At 40.0% G+C, this 22,878-nt stretch overlaps 1 protein-coding gene across 2 annotated transcripts in view; it reads right to left on the bottom strand.

Annotated features, from left to right (window-relative positions):
- Positions 1-22,878, bottom strand: part of SLC8A2 (solute carrier family 8 member A2) — a 290,495-nt gene that overhangs the window by 44,775 nt on the left and 222,842 nt on the right. Inside the window, exons 4-5 of one of the 2 annotated variants that reach the window (XM_073598697.1) lie at positions 7,178-7,195; positions 3,362-3,486 (exon numbers count right to left, since the gene is read on the bottom strand). In XM_073598697.1, the coding sequence (XP_073454798.1) occupies positions 3,362-3,486; positions 7,178-7,195 (143 nt within the window). The remainder of the gene's footprint in view (positions 1-3,361; positions 3,487-7,177; positions 7,196-22,878) is intronic. The other variant, XM_073598698.1, reaches the window with a different exon arrangement.

The following is a 22,878-nucleotide window of genomic DNA, read 5'->3' as shown; positions in this document are numbered from 1 at the left end:
ACGATATAAGTAACACCACACAAACTGTCCTGGCAGTGGGCTGAGACAGGAAGGCCCGATACGTTTCAAGGTTGTAAATGTTGAAACCTCTTCTTCAGGGGCTGATGGTGAGGTGTGTAATTATCTGAAAATATTTTGCAAAAATACAAAATAAACAAACAGAAGGATCCAACATAATATGGTGTTCATATACATTCAGGGCACATAGAACCTAATGGATGCATTATAAAATGTTCTAACCATGTAACTTCTGAGCCATCAAATAGCATCCGACTTCAAAGAAAAATGGGAATGAATAGTTTGCCGCCAGGGATCAGGCTCATGGACCTTCTACTTGCATCCATCTCTTTTATCTTTGTCATGTTTTAACTTTTGGTGATAAAATATTTTTTGATATATTATTGTTTGAAGACTCCTGCCTTTTAAAGTCCCACAAGAGGAAATTTCCCATTGTGTAGTCGTATAGGGATGTGGGCAAGGGGTCTTCTTCCACTAAGCTCTTGTCACTACCAGAATTCTCAATTGGATTTAAAGTGGAGTTCCACCCACTTTTTACAACTCTTCAGCATCCCTCACTAAACTGTGCACTGTAAACGAATTGGATATTTTTAAATTTTTTTTCTCAGCACCTACTGTATATCTGCTGTATTCATTTCTCACTTCCTCCTCCCCGGCCGTGGCCCATCGCATCATTTACTGTTTGCAATGCCTTCTGGAAAGGGGCAGCAACTTCCTCTGACACTGCCGTTGCTATGGAAACTGACTTGAAACCTATGACACTGCTTGTGCTGCACTGAGCATGTGTGAGATCTGCAAGGATGAGATCCAGGAAGAAATACAGTCTGGCTTCAGATGCCCACACTTAAGATGGCCACAGCCTGCTGCAAGTTTATAAAATAACAAACTACTGCTATAAACTAACAAAACAGACCTTAGTTTACAGACTAACTTTACTAGAATACATTAAGCTTGTGTATTATAGGGGTATTTTTATTTAAAAACTATAATTTCGGCAGGAACACCACTTTAAGTCAGGGCTCTGGCTGGGCCATTCAAGAACAGCCACTACTTCGTTATTTTAGCTGTGTGCTTAGGGTCATTGTCTTGTTGGAAGGTAAACCTTTGGCCCAGTCTGAGGTCCTGAGCAGTCTGCAGAAGGTTTTCGTCCAGGATATCCCTGCACTTGGCCGCATTCATCTTTCCCTCGATTGCAACCAGTTGTCCTGTCCCTCCAGCTGAAAAACACCCCCACAGCATGATGCTGCCACCACCATGCTTCACTGTTGGGACTGTATTGGACAGGTGATGAGCAGTGGTTTTGGTTTTCTCCACCCATACTGCTTAGAATTAAGGCCAAAAAGTTCTATCTTGGTCTCATCAGACCAAAGAATCCTATTTCTCACCATCTTGGATTCCTTCAGGTGTTTTTTAGCAAACTCCATGCGGGCTTTCATGTGTCTTGCACTGAGGAGAGGCTTCCTTCGGGCCATTCTGCCATAAAGCCCCGATTAGGGGAAGCTGCAGTGATGGTTGACATTCTACAACTTTCTCCCATCTCCCGACTGCATCTCTGGAGCTCAGCCACAGTGATCTTTGGGTTCTTCTTTACCTCTCTCACCAAGGCTCTTCTCCCCCGATAGCTCAGTTTGGACGGACGGCCAGCTGTAGGAAGGGTTCTGGTCGTCCCAAACGTTTTCCATTTAAGGATTATGGAGGCCGCTGTGCTCTTAGGAACCTTAAGTGCAGCAGAAATTTTTTTGTAACCTTGGCCAGATCTGTGCCTTAAAACAATTCTGTCTCTGAGCTCTTCAGGCAGTTCCTTGGACCTCATGATTCTCATTTGCTCTTATATGCACTGTGAGCTGTAAGGTCTTATATAGACAGGTGTGTGGCTTTCCTAATCAAGTCCAATCAGTATAATCAAACACAGCTTGACTCAAATGAAGGTGTAGAACCATCTCAAGGATGATCAGAAGAAATGGACAGCACCTGAGTTAAATATATGAGTGTCACAGCAAAGGGTCTGAATACTTAGGACCATGTGATATTTCAGTTTTTCTTTTTTAATAAATCTGCAAAAATGTCAACAATTCTGTGTTTTTCTGTCAATATGGGGTGCTGTGTGTACATTAATGAGATAGAAAAATGTAGGGGGGTCTGAATACTTTCCGTCCCCACTATATATATATATATAGCGAGCCATTTTAATTTACTTATGCGAATAACCTTTTTCTTTAAAATAATCGTACATTAATCTGCTTTCTGTTTTGAAATCATCCAATTTGGTGCAGTTTCTGCATAAACGCAGAAACTGTCCTCTGGGTATACAGTCAATTAGTAACTTTGGGTGATTGTTATCCACTCCTAACAATGTATTTTCTGAGGTCCTGTTATCAATTTACCATTCTCTTTAGTAATCCAAAGGGCCAAGAAGGGAATCTGTTGTTTATGTACAGTATATATTCCTTTGATATTATACTCATTTTGATTTAGATCTGTTAAAAACCCTTCCAACTCTACCTCTGTGTCTCTCTAAACTAAAGCGTAAGCACATCGTCGATGTACCTCAGCCAGCACTAATCTACATATGTATCTGGAACATTAGCATATTTTAAGTCTCTCTTATTATGTAGTACTAGTATATTTAAACAGTTTGGAGGTTGGCACAATATAATTGTAAAAGGGGTATTTGCACGCATGTCAATATTTAAACAGATATTTACTGGATTTACCTTTTTATGGCATGCATTTATATAAGCTCTTGAATATGTCCGATCTTTTATCTGTGTATTTATAATAAGACATCTTGATTTTAAAAAGAAGGTGGAGGGTGTGTTTTTTGATTGCTATTTTTTTGAGTAATTTTTGTAATGAATAAAGACTATTTCAATTGATTAATATTCTGCATGCCACTTGGTCTCATGTAATTTGGTAACTTTTTTTGGTTATGCTTGCTATTTCATAACCACTTCTTTGTATGTTAAGTGTCGAGCCACAGAGACCACACTTTACTATAGTGAGTTGGGCCGGAGTTATTTACATTTCCTATATTTTTAATAAGTTTTATATAACATTACTCAGAACAAGAACCCATACATTGAGCTGTTGTCAAGAAGCAAAAGGTCCTTTGGATTTTCATCTTATGTTCTGCTGTACTGTATACACTGAAATCAATACAATTGATGGAAGCTATATTGTACTTGTTTTGTACATGGTCATGCCGATTATTCTAAATAAATAATAATAAAAAAAAAAGCAAAAAGTCTAGACTATTTTTTGTCAAACTCGTTGCACATAGCAGTTTTTATACTTGTATGTGGTGAATGTGGTGAACATTAGCTTGCATTTATGTACATTTTACCTTGAATTCATAGGACTCCTCAATAATAATCTCCATTTTTGAATGCTCGCCCAGAATTGGTTTTCCCATCTCAGCAATCCGCTTTGCCTCTTCCTCCTCTGTAGACAGCTTCTTATCTTCGTCATCTAGTCACAGAGGGGAGACACATTACAAGCGTGTCTGCAATACATTACCAGATGTAGGACACCCTCCATTGTACATAACATTGACATAAATATTTCCACAAAGAAATGGTGACTAGCCTGGATGGTGAATGCTGTGAGACCTCTGACTAGGTTACAGTTTGGAAGTCAGACATGCATGAGATTTAAGTCCATGAGTAGCTTAAAACTCAACTCCAGGTAGATAATAAAAACACAATTTAATGCAGCTGTGTATTTTACATACAACTAGCATAAGTATCTGAAACTGTCTTGAGATCAGCTTCATGTCATCCCCTGCACAGCTGCACTTAAACAGCAAAGGGGAGGGGCAGCACTAGGAACCAATCAAGCTGTGCTGCATGCAAATATGCAGACAAGGAACACTCTGACAGAAGCATAGAGCAGAGTTAAGTACGGTACTTATCATTCTGTTATTGCCCTTATGGGGAGGTGCCACCAATATATTCCCTAATTCTAACAGAGAAAGTGGTATCACCCACTGAGGTATGCCATCTGGCAGAAGTGTATGAATCTAAAAAGCGACTGGACAGAATTATAAATCCTTTGGTAGACAGTTCACATGTATGCATTTAGCTGTTCTGGAGTTTAGCTTTAAAACCAAAAAGAAGGTCTTTGTATAATAACTGAGTGACATGTTTTCTACAACAAAGGAGGCATTTGTGCGCCTGAGTATTGTGCAGTACAAGCAGGAATAATGGATAATGTGTCTGACAATCATAATGTGAAAGTGTTAAATGGCAAACATTAACGAACAAGCATTTGCAACAAAATAAACCTTTTTCACTGATGTGCTCAGTTGCATTCTGATCTATTTTAAGGCTTGATACACAGAAAGGTTTTCCCTGTGCCTGTCATAATATTGTTTCTATCTCTGCTCATGGATCAATGGAAGGAGCTCAGTTCACTGCCCCGACGGGGGGAAGCACTGGCAAATAATTTAAGCACAGTCTAAGGGTTTTCCCATGATAAACTAGAATATGGCCAGCGCCTTTGGTCTCCTGCTGTGGATTCTGGTCAAAGAAATGAGATGGCAGTCACTCGATCCAGCTGAAATTGATCTCACATCTAGGGCACCACCAGACAGCCCCTGGCCTAGAACCCTGGGCGAGTGGAGAGAGATTGGGCAGGTTGTCCCTCAATATAAGCCAGTGCTTGGAGCTGGCTGCCCATGTTTCCACATATTCCAACCACCCCTCTTAATTCTATTATGTTGATGTACATAAATATCATTTAGGCAATAACCAATCAATAGATATGCCACCAGCAGATGGATTGTCAATGCCGGATTGACTGTTCACACATGTTGGTGGCCACTGGAAAGTGAACCTGCAGCAAAATTAAAGATAGTAAACTGCCCTGCCCCATTCAATTGTATACCTGACGCTCCCAGGTGCCAGAACACAGATTAATTCTATTTTGTGAGCCCCCCTCCCAAAAATCCTAAAGTGTTCTATTATGCAAATTACAACCAAACCTTGGAAGGTCACCAAGGATCTGCTTTAACAGCACTCTTAGGCCTCACGCACGTGAGGTGTTGGCAATCTTTCCTAGATGTCTTTCCTCCTGGCAGCAGCGCTTTTTTAGAAAAACACGCTTGATGCATGTAAACACATCTAGACGCGTTTAGGCGCATTAAGTGCTTGGGCATTCATTTATTTAATTGGTCAGAATAATAATTAATTTTGGCCATTAAAATGGATTAACGCACAAGTGCTTCACGTGCCTAGCTTTAACAGCATTTACACGTGTCAAGCATTTTTTTCTGCCAAAACACTACTGCTTCTGGACCCACTGGCATTGGGTTTTTTTTCTGCCTCTAAAACTCTTTGTGTGCATGGACACATAAGCTAACATGCAGGGTCGTTTAAAGGCAGAAAAAAACACCAGAAGCCTCTTACAACATTGTTAAAAACATTCATGCATGCGGCCTAAGGAACCCCAGTGGTGAGGTCTATATGCTGCCGGGGCAATTATGATGGTTCCTTCATTCCTGCTGTGTTTACAATGTAGTTTATCTAATGGAGAATGCAGGAGGATGTCTGGAAGCTTGTGTAAATACTCTTATGGCAGCGGTAGTTGAGCTCCAAGGTGGATGGGAACTGAGCTGGGAAGATGTTGGTGCTGGGTCCCCACTCAGGAAAAGAAAGTCAGTGGCCAGCAGCCAACCAGATTTCACACCTAAGTGACATTTCACTTTTGGATGGAGAAACACTTTAATGAGAGCACTCTTGTAATCCAAAAAAGAAACAAAAGAGCAAGGAAAGTTGCCCATATATTGATTTTTAGGGATTGGTGATACCAGACTCTTCCTGACTGAGGTCTCAGCATTCTTCCCCAAAAATGCATAATTCGATTTGGGAGGAATTCATCTTTACTTATAATAGGAGAGTTGTCTTAACATTGACAATTACTTGGACAACTGAACATTTATATTTACATACTATTACATGACTCTTCTTTCATTTCACAATACCCAATAAGCGACTGCCCAGAGCAACAAACAGTTTTCTAGCCATCATGTTTCTAGTCACAAAATAAGTTAAAGCCGAATTCCAGGGATGATATATTTTGTATACTCACATAAGGCCATCTTTTCCCACTGTAAATATACATATGTGATTCCTAATCAGGCTTTGTGGAAGTTGTACATCACTGTAGTAGCCTGACCAATCTTCCATGTGCTGTGCTGTCCCAGGTAGCAAGCAATTGAGCTGCAAGTTTGAAAATGACTTGCTAAGCTATTGCTAGACTTGCCAGGCTTCACTATTTTTTTGCACAATTGCAGCAAGTCCACATTGCATGACTCAAGATCAAATTTCTTTGCAAGCATTCTGCAAGTCCGTTGCACGTTTTGGTTCAGTTATGTTGTGTAATAGTCATCCCACCACAGGGGTCACTGTGACTCAATTTTTATGCTGTAGACTTGCGAGACTTGCAGAGCTCTTGCTGTAGACTCACCACTGCAACTTTGTTCTTGCTACAAATTGGAAAAGTGGCAACTAGAACATGTGCTTCAAGTGCTCTACAAGTGTACAACTTGCCAGTAAAAATGTGCAGCAAGGTAACAAATTCAACACTGCCACAAATTTGTGGCAAGTTGTCCTAGTAGTTGCTATCTGGGGAGCAGCTGCCCCTTAGCATAGTAAATACAGAGACTGCTCACTTGACACGGCCACCATTCAGTGAACGCCATGCATTTTTCTCAATGAATGCAAAGCTTTCCCTGATTGGATGAGGTAGAGATTGCGATGTCACCGCCCCTCCTCTCAACCTTATCCAATCAGAGAATGCTTTGCATTCATTGAGAAAAATGCAAGGGGAGTTCTAGATGGTGGCTGTGCAGAGTGAGTGACCAGTGTGGTTGATATGCAGAAGGGGAGATCACAGCTGCAAGGAAAGATCACAAGCATTCCTGTAGTAGCTCGAACTACTACAATGATTTACAGCTTCCATAGGGGCTGATCGGATATCACATATGCATACCAAGCTGTCCCAATGTAAGTATGCAAAATATGTCATGGTTGGAGTTTAGCTTTAAATAAACACCAGATTAGCTGCTATGTACAACCCCTTTATTGTTTTTGTCCTCTAGATTTTATAAATCAGCCCTGGTAGACTTGAAGAAATAAGAAAGATAAGGAAAATATCTTACCCTGATTGAGTAACAGAGCTGGAGAGACAGAGAAAGAAAAGTGAGTGAGCTGAGAATAGTGAACGATTAACAGAATTCTATATTCCGCCCATCTACAGACATATAAGCCAATGACGTTTCTTGGAATAGTGACACGTAAAGGATAACTGTATTTTTATGCAACCCAACTGCCATCATTGTTCTCTCCATTAGGTATACTGTATATGCCCCAATAAAACCTAAGATTAGCCTTATCCAAACACTACAGCCAAAGCTTATGTGGTAAAGCAGTGTATTTATCCTTCGATTTGGATCGCGGGCTGAATTGCCGCAATTCTGCCCACCATTCCAGAACTGCGACAAAACGCGAAACACGTTTGCGATACCATTATTTCTTAATGGCACACCAAATGCAGTGTGAGTTTACCGTGATTGACGAGCGAAAAAGCGCAGCAATCGCAGCAAAAATTGCAAACACCCCTGACTCTGTGCCAAGATTTGATACATGAGCTACTTTGAAGCGGAGGGAAGCCCATTCAAATGAATGGTGCTGCTCCAAAAATCTCCCACTAAAAAAATGAAAAAAAAAAAAAAGCTAAAAAAAAAAAAATGCACTGCAGCAGCTGTCGCTGCCCTATGTTTAGGTGTGAATGGAGCCTAAAGGAAAATTATAGCCAATATCATGATTTTTTTCTAGATATACACATGGAATTGATCATCTTAATATACTGAATTGATCATCTTAATGTTAACACTTTTTGTGAATATTATTTATAATTATGAATGCACATGGGGGCCGCCATATTTGCACATGACATATGTGCGCTCTTCTTCCTGCCTAGTAGTGCTACAAGCTGCTGTGCTTTTCTGTTCCTATCTCTGAAAGCATGTCTACCATTCAACTGGATAATAATACTATGGGGCTGAGATTTCAACTGAGCAATTTTTCATCATGGAGCTGAGTGACTGTAATGAAATTAAAATCTGTAACCTAATACAAATCTGTACTGCAAATGGTAAATGTACATAAAAAATTACTTTAGGCTACACTTTATGACATTTATAGCAATATCAGTTTTCACATGCTATAGACTGGGCAGGTCAAAAAAAAAAAAAAAACAATAAACTCTATGAGTGGAAGTAATCATAGGCAAAAATCTAGAATATTTTTTTCTATGAATACATAGAATTCTCCCATTAGAGAAGGTAGAGAGGAATGTTTTAGGTAGGAGGTTATGCTTGATAGCTGTTGGATCTTTTTATTAAAGACTAATTTCACCTTTGCCAGAAAATTAGCCTAAGCAGACAAGGGGCCCCCAGTAGGTATTAAAAACTGTGCAGCTTTGTAAAATCTTCATTAAAGTGGAACTAAAACCTTCCTATTCCCTACAGCCAAGGAAGGTTCTGTCCTTGCCTCCATTTGATCTACAGTTGCCATGGTGTGATCAGTTATGATACCAGCCATGTGATAGCTTGACAGTTCAGTTGAGAGCACATGCAACTGTGACAGTTATCATTCATGGCATGCCTTGAATGTAACTGTTTAGGGAAACAGTCAAATTAGTTCTACTTTAATTATTATCACACCTGCAGGCCATATATTTAAATATATTTTAAAATATATACTGTATATTTATCTTTATATATGAAGTAGGCAATAGCTGCACGTAGCGGAATTTACAACAGAAAGAATTTTTCAATGTAGTTTAATAAATATTAAAATTTCTGAGAAAGGCGGGCTGTGCCCTGACAAAACATTGACATTTATTAAAGTGGAACTTTAATTAGAAAATGAAGTCCTGCCGGATCACTTCAGGTAGGCCACTTTTGCAGGTATAGCTATGTAAAACAATAAAAATAAGCTTCTATACTGTTTAAAATCCAGTAATGCAATGGGGTTTATTTACTAAAGCTGGAAAGTGCAAAATCAGTCTCACTTCTGCTTAGAAACCAATCAGCTTCCAGGCTTTATTTCCAAAGCTTAATTGAACAAGCTGAGCTTAGAAGCTGATTGGTTTCTCTGCAGAAGTGAGACTGATTTTGCACTCTCCAGCTTTAGTAAATAAACCCCACTCTCTCACCCCGCTTTGCACATGCTAAGTTACTCTCTATTTTTAGGCACTTTGTAGAGGCCGAACTGCTGAGAGCCTTCAAGCGGAATTAAATCCTCCTATCTTTAACAGCCAAGGAAGTTGCTTCTGTTTGATCTGCCACTGCCATGGTGCTGCACATGTGATCAGTTATGACACCAGCCATTTGGTGGTTTGACAGTTTTGTTCAGGAATCAGCACACAAGCAAACGTGACAAGTGACTAACTCAGCATTCTAGGAATGTGACTGTTTTCTGAAACTGTTAAATTGATAGATTTAGTTGGCGGCCTCCAGCAAGATGAAGGAGGAGCAATACTGGAGGCAATTTACAGCACACAATTATTTTGGTAGCATAATAATTAATGTGGACTGTATGATCTTTTCCAAAGAACATTATTTTTTATCAAGTTGTTATTGGTAAAGTTCCACTTTAACCGCTTGCCGACGATATACATCAGCACAATGGCACGGCTGCGCAAATAGGCATACAGGTACGCCCCCTTTTTGGATGCACGCGCGGGACCCACAGACTTAATGTTCGCCAGTGTCCCGCGATCGTGTCACGGAGTGGCAGATTGGGGAGATGCCTATGTAAACAAGGCCTTTCCCCATTCTGCCTAGTGACATGACAGGGATCTACTGCTCCATGTCATCTGGAGCAGTGATCGCTGTCATGTCCTAGGTAGCCCATCCACTCACCATTAGAATCACTCCCTAGGACACACTTAACCCCTTCATCGCCCCCTAGTGTTTAACCCCTTCCCTGCCAGTGTCATTTACACAGTAATCAGTGCATTTTTATAGCACTGATCGCTGTATAAATGACAATGGTCCCAAAAACAGTGTCAAAAGTGTCCGATGTGTCCGCCATAATGTTGCAGTCATGAAAAAAAATCGCAGTTCGCCGCCGTTACTAATAAAAAAATAATAAAAATGCCATGAATCTATCCCCTATTTTGTAGATGCTATAACTTTTGTGCAAACCAATCAAAATACGCTTATTGCGATTTTTTTTTTTTACCAAAAAATATGTAGAAGAATACATATCAGCCTAAACTGAGGAAAAAAATTGTTTTTTTATATATTTTTGGGGGATATTTATTATAGCAAAAAGTAAAAAAATATTGCTTTTTTTTTTCAAAAATTGTCGCATTTTTTGTTTATAGCGCAAACAATAAAAACCGCAGAGGTGATCAAATACCACCAAAAGAAAGCTTTATTTGTGGGGGGAAAAAAAAGACATTAATTTTGTTTGGGGCTGACGTCGCGCGACCGCGCAATTGTCAGTTAAAGCGATGCAGTGCCGAATCGCAAAAAGTGCTCTGGTCAGGAAGGGGGTAAATTCTTCCGGGGCTGAAGTAGTTAAACTACATCGGAAAATTCCTCCTGTTGTAAGTCCCGCTGAGTGCAACTACTGTTTTTTTCATGGAAATCCCTACAAGTATGTGCGGTGGCCCATCTCTATACATCTGTCTATCTATCTACCTATCTATCTATCTATCTAGTATTTTTTTTTTAACATTGCCCTGTCCTGAAATGAAGACTACTTTTCTTATTGTTAGAATATATATATATGATGGAATGAGAATACCTTCTCTTTCAAAAGTCTTTCCTGTGCTAAACATTGATTAGAGTGTGGGCTTTTTGATTGATTTAATCTCACTAGAACTTACATGGTTTTATATTATATATAATTATATTATATATATTATATATCTCTATATGGTATATCTCTATATAAAGATATATCTCTATATATAGATATATATAGAGATATATCGATCGATATATCTCTATATAGAGATATATCGATCGATATATCTCTATATAGAGATATATCGATTATCTATATCTATCTATATCTATATATCTATAGCTATATCTATATATATCTATATCTCTATCTATATCTCTATATCTATATATATCTATATCTCTATCTCTATCTCTCTATCTCTAGCTCTATCTCTCTATCTCTATATCTCTATCTCTATATATATCTCTATCTCTATCTCTCTGTCTCTCTCTATCTATATCTATCTATGTCTATATCTATATCTCTATATCTATCTATATCTATATATCTATATGTATATATATATATATATATATATATCACATGCTTAGTTATATATACACAGTATATATGTAGCGAATAAATGCTGCCACCTTGAAACATTCAGTGCTTTCAATCAAACCGTTTGCTCAGAGCAATAATACATGGGATGACTTGTGATGTCTGAGGAAAGCAGAGATCCTCAGAGATCTGCAGCCATATCAATGCGAGGAAGAACACACTGCCATTCCGGAACGTGACATCATTCCACTACATCCATCTAGATGTTCAAGCTATACTGTCTGTTACCTAGCAACTGTTTCAACCAGTGTTGCTGGGTAACAGAGTATCGGAGTGCCATAAGGTAACGGTATTTGGCAATAATTTACCATGGCCGGATCTTCCTCTGTTAGAGAGGATGCCTGTTGCTAGGCAAAAGTGTAATCGTCTACAGGTTGCCAAGCAACAGAGTAACCACAGAAATCAATGCTTCCCATCCACTGGAGAGGATGTGAGCTGTTTAAACCATTAACAAAGACTGCCACAGAATTCCTAATTGAAGCAACTATTTTTATCTTTAACCTATTGGATGCCGAAGACAGAAAGTGTTAATTTTGGCTCAATTCAGATCTATTTCACTTCAACAGCACTTGTAGTTAATACTCAGTTAACCTCTGGACACTGACACTAACCCACGGAGGAACTCTGCTTCTGAAAATGATGGCTGCCTGGCTGTCATATTGATCCAATGGCTCCAGCGCTTTCTGAGTCTTTAAGGCCCGTACACACGATAAGAAAATTGGAAAGTAACATTTTGTATGACGAACGATCGGCTGATTATTTGATCGTTAGTATAGTGCTTTTGACAGCTGGTTCTGATTTTTCGGAAGACAAAACCTGAAGGTGCCTGCTATAAAATGTTTATCGTACGTGAATACAACGTGCGATTTTTGTTTAATTAACACAGTTTTTGTCCAAAAAAAATGCAAGAGCAAGACTACGCATGCTCGAAAACAAAAGAATACATTACAAAACCATTCAACACATTAAGTCGTTTCCGAAGCTGTATTCTGTCATGCGAGAATTTTCGTAAGTTGAGTAACCTCCTCACTTTTGATATGAGACTAGCAGCATACAAAAAATGGACGATTATTCGTCCAATAATCTGATTGTGTGTACAAGGCTTTACCCTCTGCTGTTTGGAATCTTGAGTAAAGTTGGGTATACACTTGTAGAATTTAGTACGAAAATTCATACAAAAATTCTCTGAACATTCAAATGTCAGTCGAAAGTAGTTCAAGATTTTGTTTGCTTTTAACCCCTTAAGCCCCGGACCATTTGGCTGGCCAAAGACCAGAGCACTTTTTGCGATTCGGCACTGCGTCGATTTAACTGACAATTGCGCGGTCGTGTGACGTGGCTCCCAAACAAAACTGACGTCCTTTTTTTCCCACAAATAGAGCTTTCTTTTGGTGGTATTTGATCACCTCTGCAGTTTTTATTTTTTGCGCTATAAAAAAAAAGACAATTTTGTAAAAAACGCATTATTTTTTACTTTTTGCTATAATAAATATCCCAAAAAAATATATACATTTTTTTTCCCTCAGTTTAGACCGATACGTATTCTTCTAAATATTTTTGGTAAAAAATAAAATCGCAATAAGCGTTTAATGATTGGTTTGTGCAAAAGTTATAGCGTCTACAAAATAGGGGATAGTTTTATGGCATTTTATTAATATTTTTTTTTTACTAGTAATGGCGGCAATCAGTGATTTTTATCATGACTGTGACATTATGGCGGACACGTCAGACAATTTTGACACATTTTTGGGACCATTCACATTTATACAGCGATCAGTGCGATTAAAAATGCATTGATTACTGTGTAAATGTGACTGGCAGTGAGGGGGTTAACACTAGGTGGCGCTGTAGGGGTTAAGTGTGTCCTAGGGAGTGATTCTAACTGTGGGGGGAGGGGCTACGTGTGACACATCACTGATCACCGCTCCCGATTACAAGGTCACTAGGCAGAACGGGGAAATGCTTGTTTACATTAGCATTTCCCCGTTCTTCCTCTCCGTGAGACGATCGCGGGTATCCCCACGGACATCGAGTCCGCGGGACCCGCGATCCTACTCACGGAGCTCGCGGCAGGTGCGCACGCAATAGCAAGGCAGCAAATTCAAAGGGACGTACAGGTACGCCCATTTGCGCAGCTGTGTCATTCTGTCGACGTATATCTACATGCGGCAGTCGGGAGCCGGTTAACATTACATTTTTAATTTTTAAAAATGTTTAAATTTAACATTTTAGAATGAAGGGACTTTCCCAAACAAAAATCACATTCGCTATTAGAAATTCATACATTAAAGAAAAAATTTCCATTCTGCTCCTTCAAATTTTCTCATCACGGTGGTCGAAAACAAATGTTAATTTGACCCCACTAATGAGAAAAACAAACATCTTACATCATTTTTACAACTAAAAATGTCAAAATGAAATTCTACTAGTGCATACCCAGCCTAACACACTGAACAAGTATGTAGAAAAGGCTTCAAATGTTTTAGACTTTCCTGATCCACTAGCTTGCTACTGAAGCCAGTAGATCAGGCAAGAAGCATTTAAAGAAGAAGATAAGCAGTTGCAGCTTCTTCATCTCTCCCATGACAGGTTTACCCAAAAGACAGCAACATAAGCCAACCCACCTCCTCTGCTGCTAATACATCCCCTCCATTTGCTTCCCTACCACCCCATTTTTAAACCAAAGCCCCCTCCATGTCTCCATGATTGACTGTTGAGGCACCCAGTGCTGCATCAAAGGAGCAAGGGGAGGGTCTTGCGCTGAGAAGCACTGGAATATACTGGTAGCTCTGGTGCTGACCAATAAGAATCAAACTGATTAATCCAGGAAGTCCTGCAAAAATAAGGAGAAGAAGACCCAGGATGTCAAATTCCTAGACTGCAATACTGGCTGCATGGGCACTAACAGCTCATTACCCATGCAGGTAAGTACAGCAGGGACCCAGGGGGAGGGGGGGGGGGTGTTTGTAGTGTGCTAGTTTAAATTTTTTCTGAAAAGGTAAACTAGCCCTTTAAAGCTGAAGTATAATCTGCTTATGTTTTGCAATCCCTGTTTCCACCTTTTTCCACCTCATCAACATGCAAATTAATTTTTTTAAATAGAAACTTTGCATATTCATAACATACCTTATTTTACACCCATTGACAAACTGGGTACAGTGACATCCGAGTAAGCAACCTAAACACTGAAGGGAATGAAGGAGTTCAGATTTTAGTCCTTGTTGTTGGCACTCTGCTGAGAAGTTTCACATACTGGGGGAGATTTACTAAAACTTGTGCACACAAAATCTGGTGCAGTTGTGAACAATAACCAATTAGCTTCTAACTTCAGCTTCATGTTATGTTCGCCATGTGAAAGGCAATAAATAGAAAACAGACATCAGATCTACGATTAGAATTCATTTCTAGATTCACATGGGTACATGTCTACATATACAGTGCCTCGAAAAAGTATTCATACCCCTTGAAATTTCCCACATTTTGTCATGTTACAACCAAAACGTAAATGTATTTTATTGGGATTTTATGTGATAGACCAACACAAAGTGGCACATAATTGTGAAATGGAAGTAAAATGATAAATGGTTTTCAAAATGTTTCAGTCAATACTTTGTAGAACCACCTTTCACTGCAATTACAGTTGCAAGTCTTTTCAGGGATGTCTCTACCAGCTTTGCACATCTAGAGAGTGACATTTTTGCCCATTCTTCTTTGCAAAATAGTTCAAGCTCTGTCCTTTTGGATGGAGAATGTCTGTGAACAGCAATTTTCAAGTCTTGCCACAGATTCTCAATTGGATTTAGGTCTGGACTTTTACTGGGCCATTCTAACACATGAATATGCACTGATCTAAATCAGGGATATGCAATTAGCGGACCTCCAGCTCTTGCTGAATACAAGTCCAATGAGTTTTCTGACTCACATAGTGTTTTGCTTTTAGGCCAAAAAGTTTAATTTTGGTCTCATCTGACCAGAGCACCTTCTTCCACATGTTTTCTGTGTCCCCCACATCCCACATGACATCACAAGGTGAGTATAGTAGCAAGTCCTAGTTGCAATCTCGAAACACCCAATACGAGGACAATATGCGACCGGTCTAAACTATGTGGCATGTTCACCAATGCCAGGAGCATGGCGGACAAGATGGGTGAACTAGAGATACTGTTGTACAAGGAGGATTTGGATTTTGTGGGAATTTCAGAGACCTGGTTCAACAGCTCTTATGATTGGCTGGCAAACATTCAAGGGTATACCCTATACCGCAAGGATAAAGAGGGTAAAAAAGGGGGAGGGGTATGCCTATATATCAAGAATAATGTACAAGCGAATGTGAGAGATGACATCACTGAGGGAGCTAGAGAGGAGGTGGAATCCTTATGGGTAGAGCTCCAAAGGGATGAAGCTAAGGGGAAAATAATACTGGGAGTATGCTGTAGGCCCCCTAACCTGAGGGAGGAAGTGGAGACGGATCTCCTATCACAAATTGGATTAGCAGCAAGGATGGGAAGTGTTATCATAATGGGGGATTTTAATTATCCAGACATAGACTGGGCGGAGGGAACCGCGCATTCATTTAAAGCTCGCCAGTTCCTTAATGTCTTGCAGGACAATTTTATGGGTCAGATGGTAGACGCACCAACTAGAAATAAAACATTACTGGATCTACTGATTACCAATAATACAGACCTGATCACGGATGTGGAAATACGGGGCAATTTAGGTAACAGCGATCACAGGTCAATTAGTTTCAGTATAAATCACACAAATAGGAAACATAAAGGGAACACAAAGACACTGAATTTCAAAAGAGCCAACTTCCCTAAACTACAAACCTTGCTAAAAGGCATAAATTGGGATAAAATATTAGGAACAAAGAATGCGGAGGAGAGATGGGTTTGCTTTAACCTCCCTGGCGGTATGATTATTTCGGATTTTAGGTGCTGAAAGCGGTACAATTATTTTGCATGGAAATTTGGCGTTTTATATTGTAGGTCTGTAATTCTTAACAATAACACACTTAAATCTGTCCAAACAAGAGTCTAGTAGATATCCCAGGTATGATAAAGTTTGAAACACAAAAACATAAATTATAATATAATAAATAAAAAAAAAAAAAATAATAATAATAATAAAATAAATTTCCCCATGATTCACTATCGCTCAATTCTGCAAGTGTTCTAATTTTCTATCCCTGTTTTCTAGCTGATCTAAAGCCACTTTTGACATAAAGGGACACTTTTTGGTTGCTATGGACAATCTCCAGTTTCCAGGCAGAAAGAACAGTATATATCATATAAAACTGCATGCAGGGCATAGGACAAAGCACTGGGGACAAAAGGGATGTGAAATCATTTCATACAGTACTGTAATCTGTAAGATTACAGTACTGTATGTGTTATGTTTTTACAATTTTTTCGAATTTGCCGCCAGGCTCCGCCCCCGTGCGTCGCGCCGCTCGCAGGGAACGGAGCCTGGCACGGAGAGGCTTCGGAGGAGACAGAGCTCACGGACACAGCGGGGGACATCGCAGGATCCCGGGGACAAGGTAAGTAAAGCCACACCAGGATCCTGCGATGTAATCCCGAGTGTGGCTCGGGGTTACCGCTAATGGTCCTGAATTTTAACCCTGAGCCACACTCGGGAATACCGCCAGGGAGGTTAAGAGCATATTAAATAAGGGCATTAGCCAATGTATCCCATTGGGTAATAAATTTAAAAGAGTGAACAAAAATCCTGGATGGCTTAACTCCAATGTAAAAATGCATATAAAAGCAAAGGAGAAGGCCTTCAAAAAATACAAGGTTGAGGGATCATCCTCAGCATTCAGACTTTATAAAGAATGCAACAAGAAATGTAAGGGTGCAATTAGGATGGCTAAGATAGAACATGAAAGACACATAGCAGAGGAGAGCAAAAAAAATCCCAAGAAATTCTTTAAGTATGTAAACAGTAAAAAGGGGAGGACAGACCATATTGGCCCCATAAAGAATGAGGAAGGACATCTGGTTACAAAGGATGGGGAGATGGCGAAGGTATTGAATTTATTCTTCTCCTCAGTCTTCACGAGTGAATCGGGGGGCTTCAGTAACCAAAACTGCAGTGTTTATCCTCATGACACAACACAAGAACCACCTCCATGGTTAACAGAGGACAGAATTAAAATTAGACTTGAGAAACTTAACATTAATAAATCACCGGGACCAGATGGCTTGCATCCGAGGGTACTTAGGGAACTCAAGTGATTGCCAGACCGTTGTTCCTAATTTTTACAGACAGTCTATTGACTGGAATGGTACCAGCTGATTGAAGAAAAGCCAATGTAGCACCAATATTTAAAAAGGGCCCAAAATACATCCCTGGGAATTACAGACCAGTTAGCCTAACATCAATAGTATGTAAACTCTTGGAGGGGATGATAAGGGACTATATACAAGATTTTAGTAATAAGAACGATATCATTAGCAGTAATCAGCATGGATTCATGAAGAATCGTTCTTGCCAAACCAATCTATTAACCTTCTATGAGGAGGTGAGTTGCCATCTAGATAAAGGAAGGCCCGTAGACGTGGTGTATCTGGATTTTGCAAAAGCTTTTGACACAGTTCCCCATAAACGTTTACTGTACAAAATAAGGTCCGTTGGCATGGACCATAGGGTGAGTACATGGATTGAAAACTGGCTACAAGGGCGAGTTCAGAGGGTGGTGATAAATGGGGAGTACTCAGAATGGTCAGGGATGGGTAGTGGGGTTCCCCAGGGTTCTGTGCTGGGACCAATCCTATTTAATTTGTTTATAAATGACCTGGAGGATGGGATAAACAGTTCAACCTCTGTATTTGCAAACGATACTAAGCTATGCAGGGCAATAACTTCTCCGCAGGATGTGGAAACCTTGCAAAAAGACCTGAAGAAATTAATGGGGTGTGCGACCACATGGCAAATGAGGTTCAATGTAGAAAAATGTAAAATAATGCATTTGGGTGGCAAAAATATGAATGCAATCTATACACTGGGGGGAGAACCTCTGGGGGAATCTAGGATGGAAACTCTACAAGTCTCTGGTCCGGCCGCACCTGGAGTATACTGTCCAGTTCTGGGCACCAGTCCTCAGGAAGGATGTACTAATAATGGAGCGAGTACAAAGAAGGGCAACAAAGCTAATAAAGGGTCTGGAGGATCTTAGTTATGAGGAAAGGTTGCAAGCACTGAACTTATTCTCTCTGGAGAAGAGACGCTTGAGAGGGGATATGATTTCAATTTACAAATACTGTACTGGTGACCCTACAATAGGGATAAAACTTTTTCGCAGAAGAGAGTTTAATAAGACTCGTGGCCACTCATTACAATTAGAAGAAAAGATGTTTAACCTTAAACTACGTAGAGGGTTCTTTACTGTAAGAGCGGCAAGGATGTGGAATTCCCTTCCACAGGCGGTGGTCTCAGCGGGGAGCATTTTAAGAAGCTTTAAGAAACTATTAGATAATCACCTGAAGGACCGCAACATACAGGGATATACAATGTAATACTGACACATAATCACACACATAGGTTGGACTTGATGGAGTTGTGTCTTTTTTTCAACCTCACCTACTATGTAACTATGTAACTTCCCGCAAAACTGCAAATGGGATTTCTTATGGCTTTTTTTCAACAGTGGCTTTCTTCTTGTAACTCTTCCATAAAGGCCAGATTTGTGGAGTGCACGACTAATAGTTGTCCTGTGGACAGATTTTCCCACCTGAGCCCTGGATCTTTGCAGCTCCTCCAGAGTTACCATGGGCCTCTTTGTTTGCTTCTCTGACTAATGCTCTCCTTGCCCAGACTGTCAGTTTAGGTGGAGGGCCATGTCTTGGTAGGTTTGCAGTTGTGCCATACTCTTTCCATTTATGGATGATGGATTGAACAGTGCTCTGTGAGATGTTCAAAGCTTGGGATATTTTTTTATGACCTAACCCTGCTTTAAATTTCTTCTCAATTTTATCCCTGACCTGTCTGATGTGTTCCTTGGCCTTCATTAGGCTGTTTGTTCACCAAGGTTCTCTAACAAATCTCTGAGGGCTTCACAGAACAGCTGTATTCATACCGAGTTTGAACAAGGACTAAAGTCTGAACTCCTTCCTTCCCTTCAGTGTTTAGGTTGCTTACTCGGATGTCACTGTACCCAGTTTGTCAATGGGTGTAAAATAAGGTATGTTATGAATATGCAAAGTTTCTAAAAAATTCAATAGCATGTTGATGAGGTGGAAAAAGGTGGAAACAGGGATTGCAAAACATAAGCAGATTATACTTTAGCTTTAAAGGGTTCGTTCAACTTTTCAGAAAAAAAATGAAAGGTGAACTAGCACACTACAAACTCCCCACGGTCTCTGCTCTACTTACCTGGATGGGTAATGAGCTGTCAGGGCCCATGCAGCCAGTATTGCAGTCTAGGGATTTAAAATCCTGGGTCTTCTTCCCTTTATTTCTGCAGGGCTTCCTGGACTGATCAGCTTGATTCTTATTGGTCAGCGCCAGAGCTACCAGTATAATCCAGTGCTTCTCAGCACAAGACTCTCCCCTTGCACCTTTGATGCAGCACTGGGTGCCTCAACAGTCAATCATGGAGACATGGAGGGGGTTTTGGTGGAAAAATGGGGTGGTAGGGAAGCAAATAGAGGGTATGTATTAGCAGCAGAGGAGGTGGGTTGGCTTATGTTGCTGTGTTTTGGGTAAACCTGTCATGGGAGAGAGGAAGGCCTAAATTCTCATTAGCATTAATCATGTGGTCTCTTGCTACCAGAAATGTAAATATGGGTGCTTCACATTTTTTGGGTCTGCATATAATTTATAGTTTCAATCAGACAGCCCCTGTTTGGTAGACTTGCAGTGAGATAATAGGATCAACAAAGCACAATTATTGTACAGCACTACTATGTATAACAGTATAATTGTAATATAGTACTTGGAATGCCAATAGCGGAGTTCAGGCTTATTGGCAGAATTATAAAGGCCACCCTGTTTGCAAGTTCTTAAAAGCTCATGTCATCACAATTTATCACAAAGGTGATAAAGCCAGACATGCAAGATCTGACACATTCACGTATTAATAAAAATTCTTTGAACATAAACAGTAACCCAAATTTCCTGTTGTCTACCCTATTTGCTAAAATGTTAATGATTTTATATGATATTGTAATTACACTAATCTATAAATCTAGTGCTTTATGTTTTGCCTAGAAATTATGCTTTTTCCTTAAAAAAGGTCTGCAGATTTTCCTGCATGCGATAATCCTCCATTGCTGTGGAGGGCGCTGTGCATTACCGACCGTCAGAGTGATCAAGTTTGTGTGAACTCCAGCAGCCAAGTCATTACACAGGAGCCCCTTGTGTGCAGCAATAGCTGTCACATGAGCACAAACTGAAAAAGTAGGTGTGGTCAGAAAGACACGGCAAGTGAAGAAACATGCAAAAGTGCAAGGAAACATAATTAAATGTTATTTGAAAAAAAAAAATAAAAAAATAAGGATGCACATTAAATCTACTACACATAGAAAAGGTGAAAAAGTTGAACATAAACTTTAAAGTGTCAGTCCACAGAAAATGGAGATGACAGTTTATAGATGATGCTGGACATTTAAGCTGTATATACATATTACAATTTGATTTTACAATTAGCTGAACTTCAGGATTAAAAAAAATAAAAAGTTACCCTTGGAGTAAGGTTCCCCCCACCCCATTTAAGGGTAGAGAAATAAGGTCCTTTGGGTTTTCTGATGTCATCAAGTACAATGCAGGGCTAATAGTTCTGCATTGTAGGTGAGGTGAGTGAGGGGGGAGGACGTTGGTCCCACTGCAAGTGTAGTTTATTTATTTTTTTAATCCTGGAGTTTAGCTTTAAATCTCAAACAGCTATACCAAACAGCTGTACTGTGAGGACCTGCCTGATTGAATACATATTGAATGGATGCTAGGCTCTCAAATCACATGTTTCAGTAAATCTTTGGATACATGTCCAGATATGTGCAATATGTATGGCCAGCTTGCATCTCCCAGAGACTTTGGTGGTGAGACCTTTATATTAGAGAATATGCAGCAATATGTGTGGTAATATTACTGCAGCAGCAGAAGTAAGACTCGAAGCTTGGCAGAAATATAGTGGGGTAAATTGGATTCCCAAAGATACAAAAGAAACATCTTAAACCACCAGAGTCCTCTAATAACTCAAATATCACCTTGAAGTGAACTGATCCTTTATTGAAATGAAAATCTCACCAAAACATATTTTTAATTAAAAAAATTCTGGAAATAGTTATACATACTCTCAGTTTTTGTTGCTGTCTGCATCTTCACTGGGATGATTTTCCCTTATTTCCTAGACAAGAGGTCTACAAACCGCAGGCTGGATGCGGGCCTATGCTTGCCTTTATCTGGCCCTTGGGGGATATTTCTCCCTGTGATATGAGGGACTATTCCTTTCACTGACACCAACGATGAGGCACTATTCCTGCCACTGATGCCAATGATCGAGCACCAATACTCTCACTGATAACAATGATCGGGCACCAATACTCCCACTGATACCAATGATCGGGCACCAATACTCCCACTGATACCAATGATGGGGCACCAATACTCCCACTGATACCAATGATCGAGCACCAATACTCCCACTGATACCAATGATCAGGCACCAATACTCCCACTGATACCAATGATCGAGCACCAATACTCCCACTGATACCAATGATCAGGCACCAATACTCCCACTGATACCAATGATCGAGCACCAATACTCCCACTGATACCAATGATCGAGCACCAATACTCCCACTGACACCAATGATGTGGCACTATTTCTTCCACTGACACCAATGATGGGCAGCTATTTCTCTCACTGACACCAGTGCTAAGTTACTATTCCTTCCACTGACAACAATGAAGAGGCACTATTCCTCCCACTGACACAAATGATGAGGTACTATTTCTTCCACTGATACCAATTATTGGGCAATATCCCTCCCACGGACAACAAAGATGGGGCACTAGTCCCTCCACTGGCACCAATGATGGGGCACTATTCTCTCACTTGCACCAAAGATGGGCTTCTATTCCTCTCACTGACCCAACGATGAGGCACTATTCCTCCCATGGACACTAATGATTGGGCACTATTCCTCCCACTGACATTAATGATGGGACACTATTCCCTCCACTGACACCAATGATTGAGCACTATTCCTCCCCCTGGCACCAGTTATATCAGTTTGTAAACGGATAGAAAACTGGCTAAAAGACCGAATTCAGAGAGTAGTGATTAATGATTCTTACTCTGAATGGTCTAAGGTTATAAGTGGTGTACCCCAAGGTTCAGTGCTGGGACCCTTACTTTTTTAATGATATAGGGTCTGGGATTAAAAGTAACATTTCAGTCTTTGCAGTGGAATAACATCGTTACAGGATGTCTCCAATTTACAAGCCGACCTCAATGCTCTGTCTAATTGGGCGACTATGTGGC

This window comes from Aquarana catesbeiana, linkage group LG09, assembly GCF_042186555.1.
Source record: "Aquarana catesbeiana isolate 2022-GZ linkage group LG09, ASM4218655v1, whole genome shotgun sequence".
Lineage (NCBI taxonomy): Eukaryota > Metazoa > Chordata > Amphibia > Anura > Ranidae > Aquarana > Aquarana catesbeiana.
Note: the sequence above shows the minus strand (reverse complement) of the source record. Positions and strands in the feature narration are given on the sequence as shown.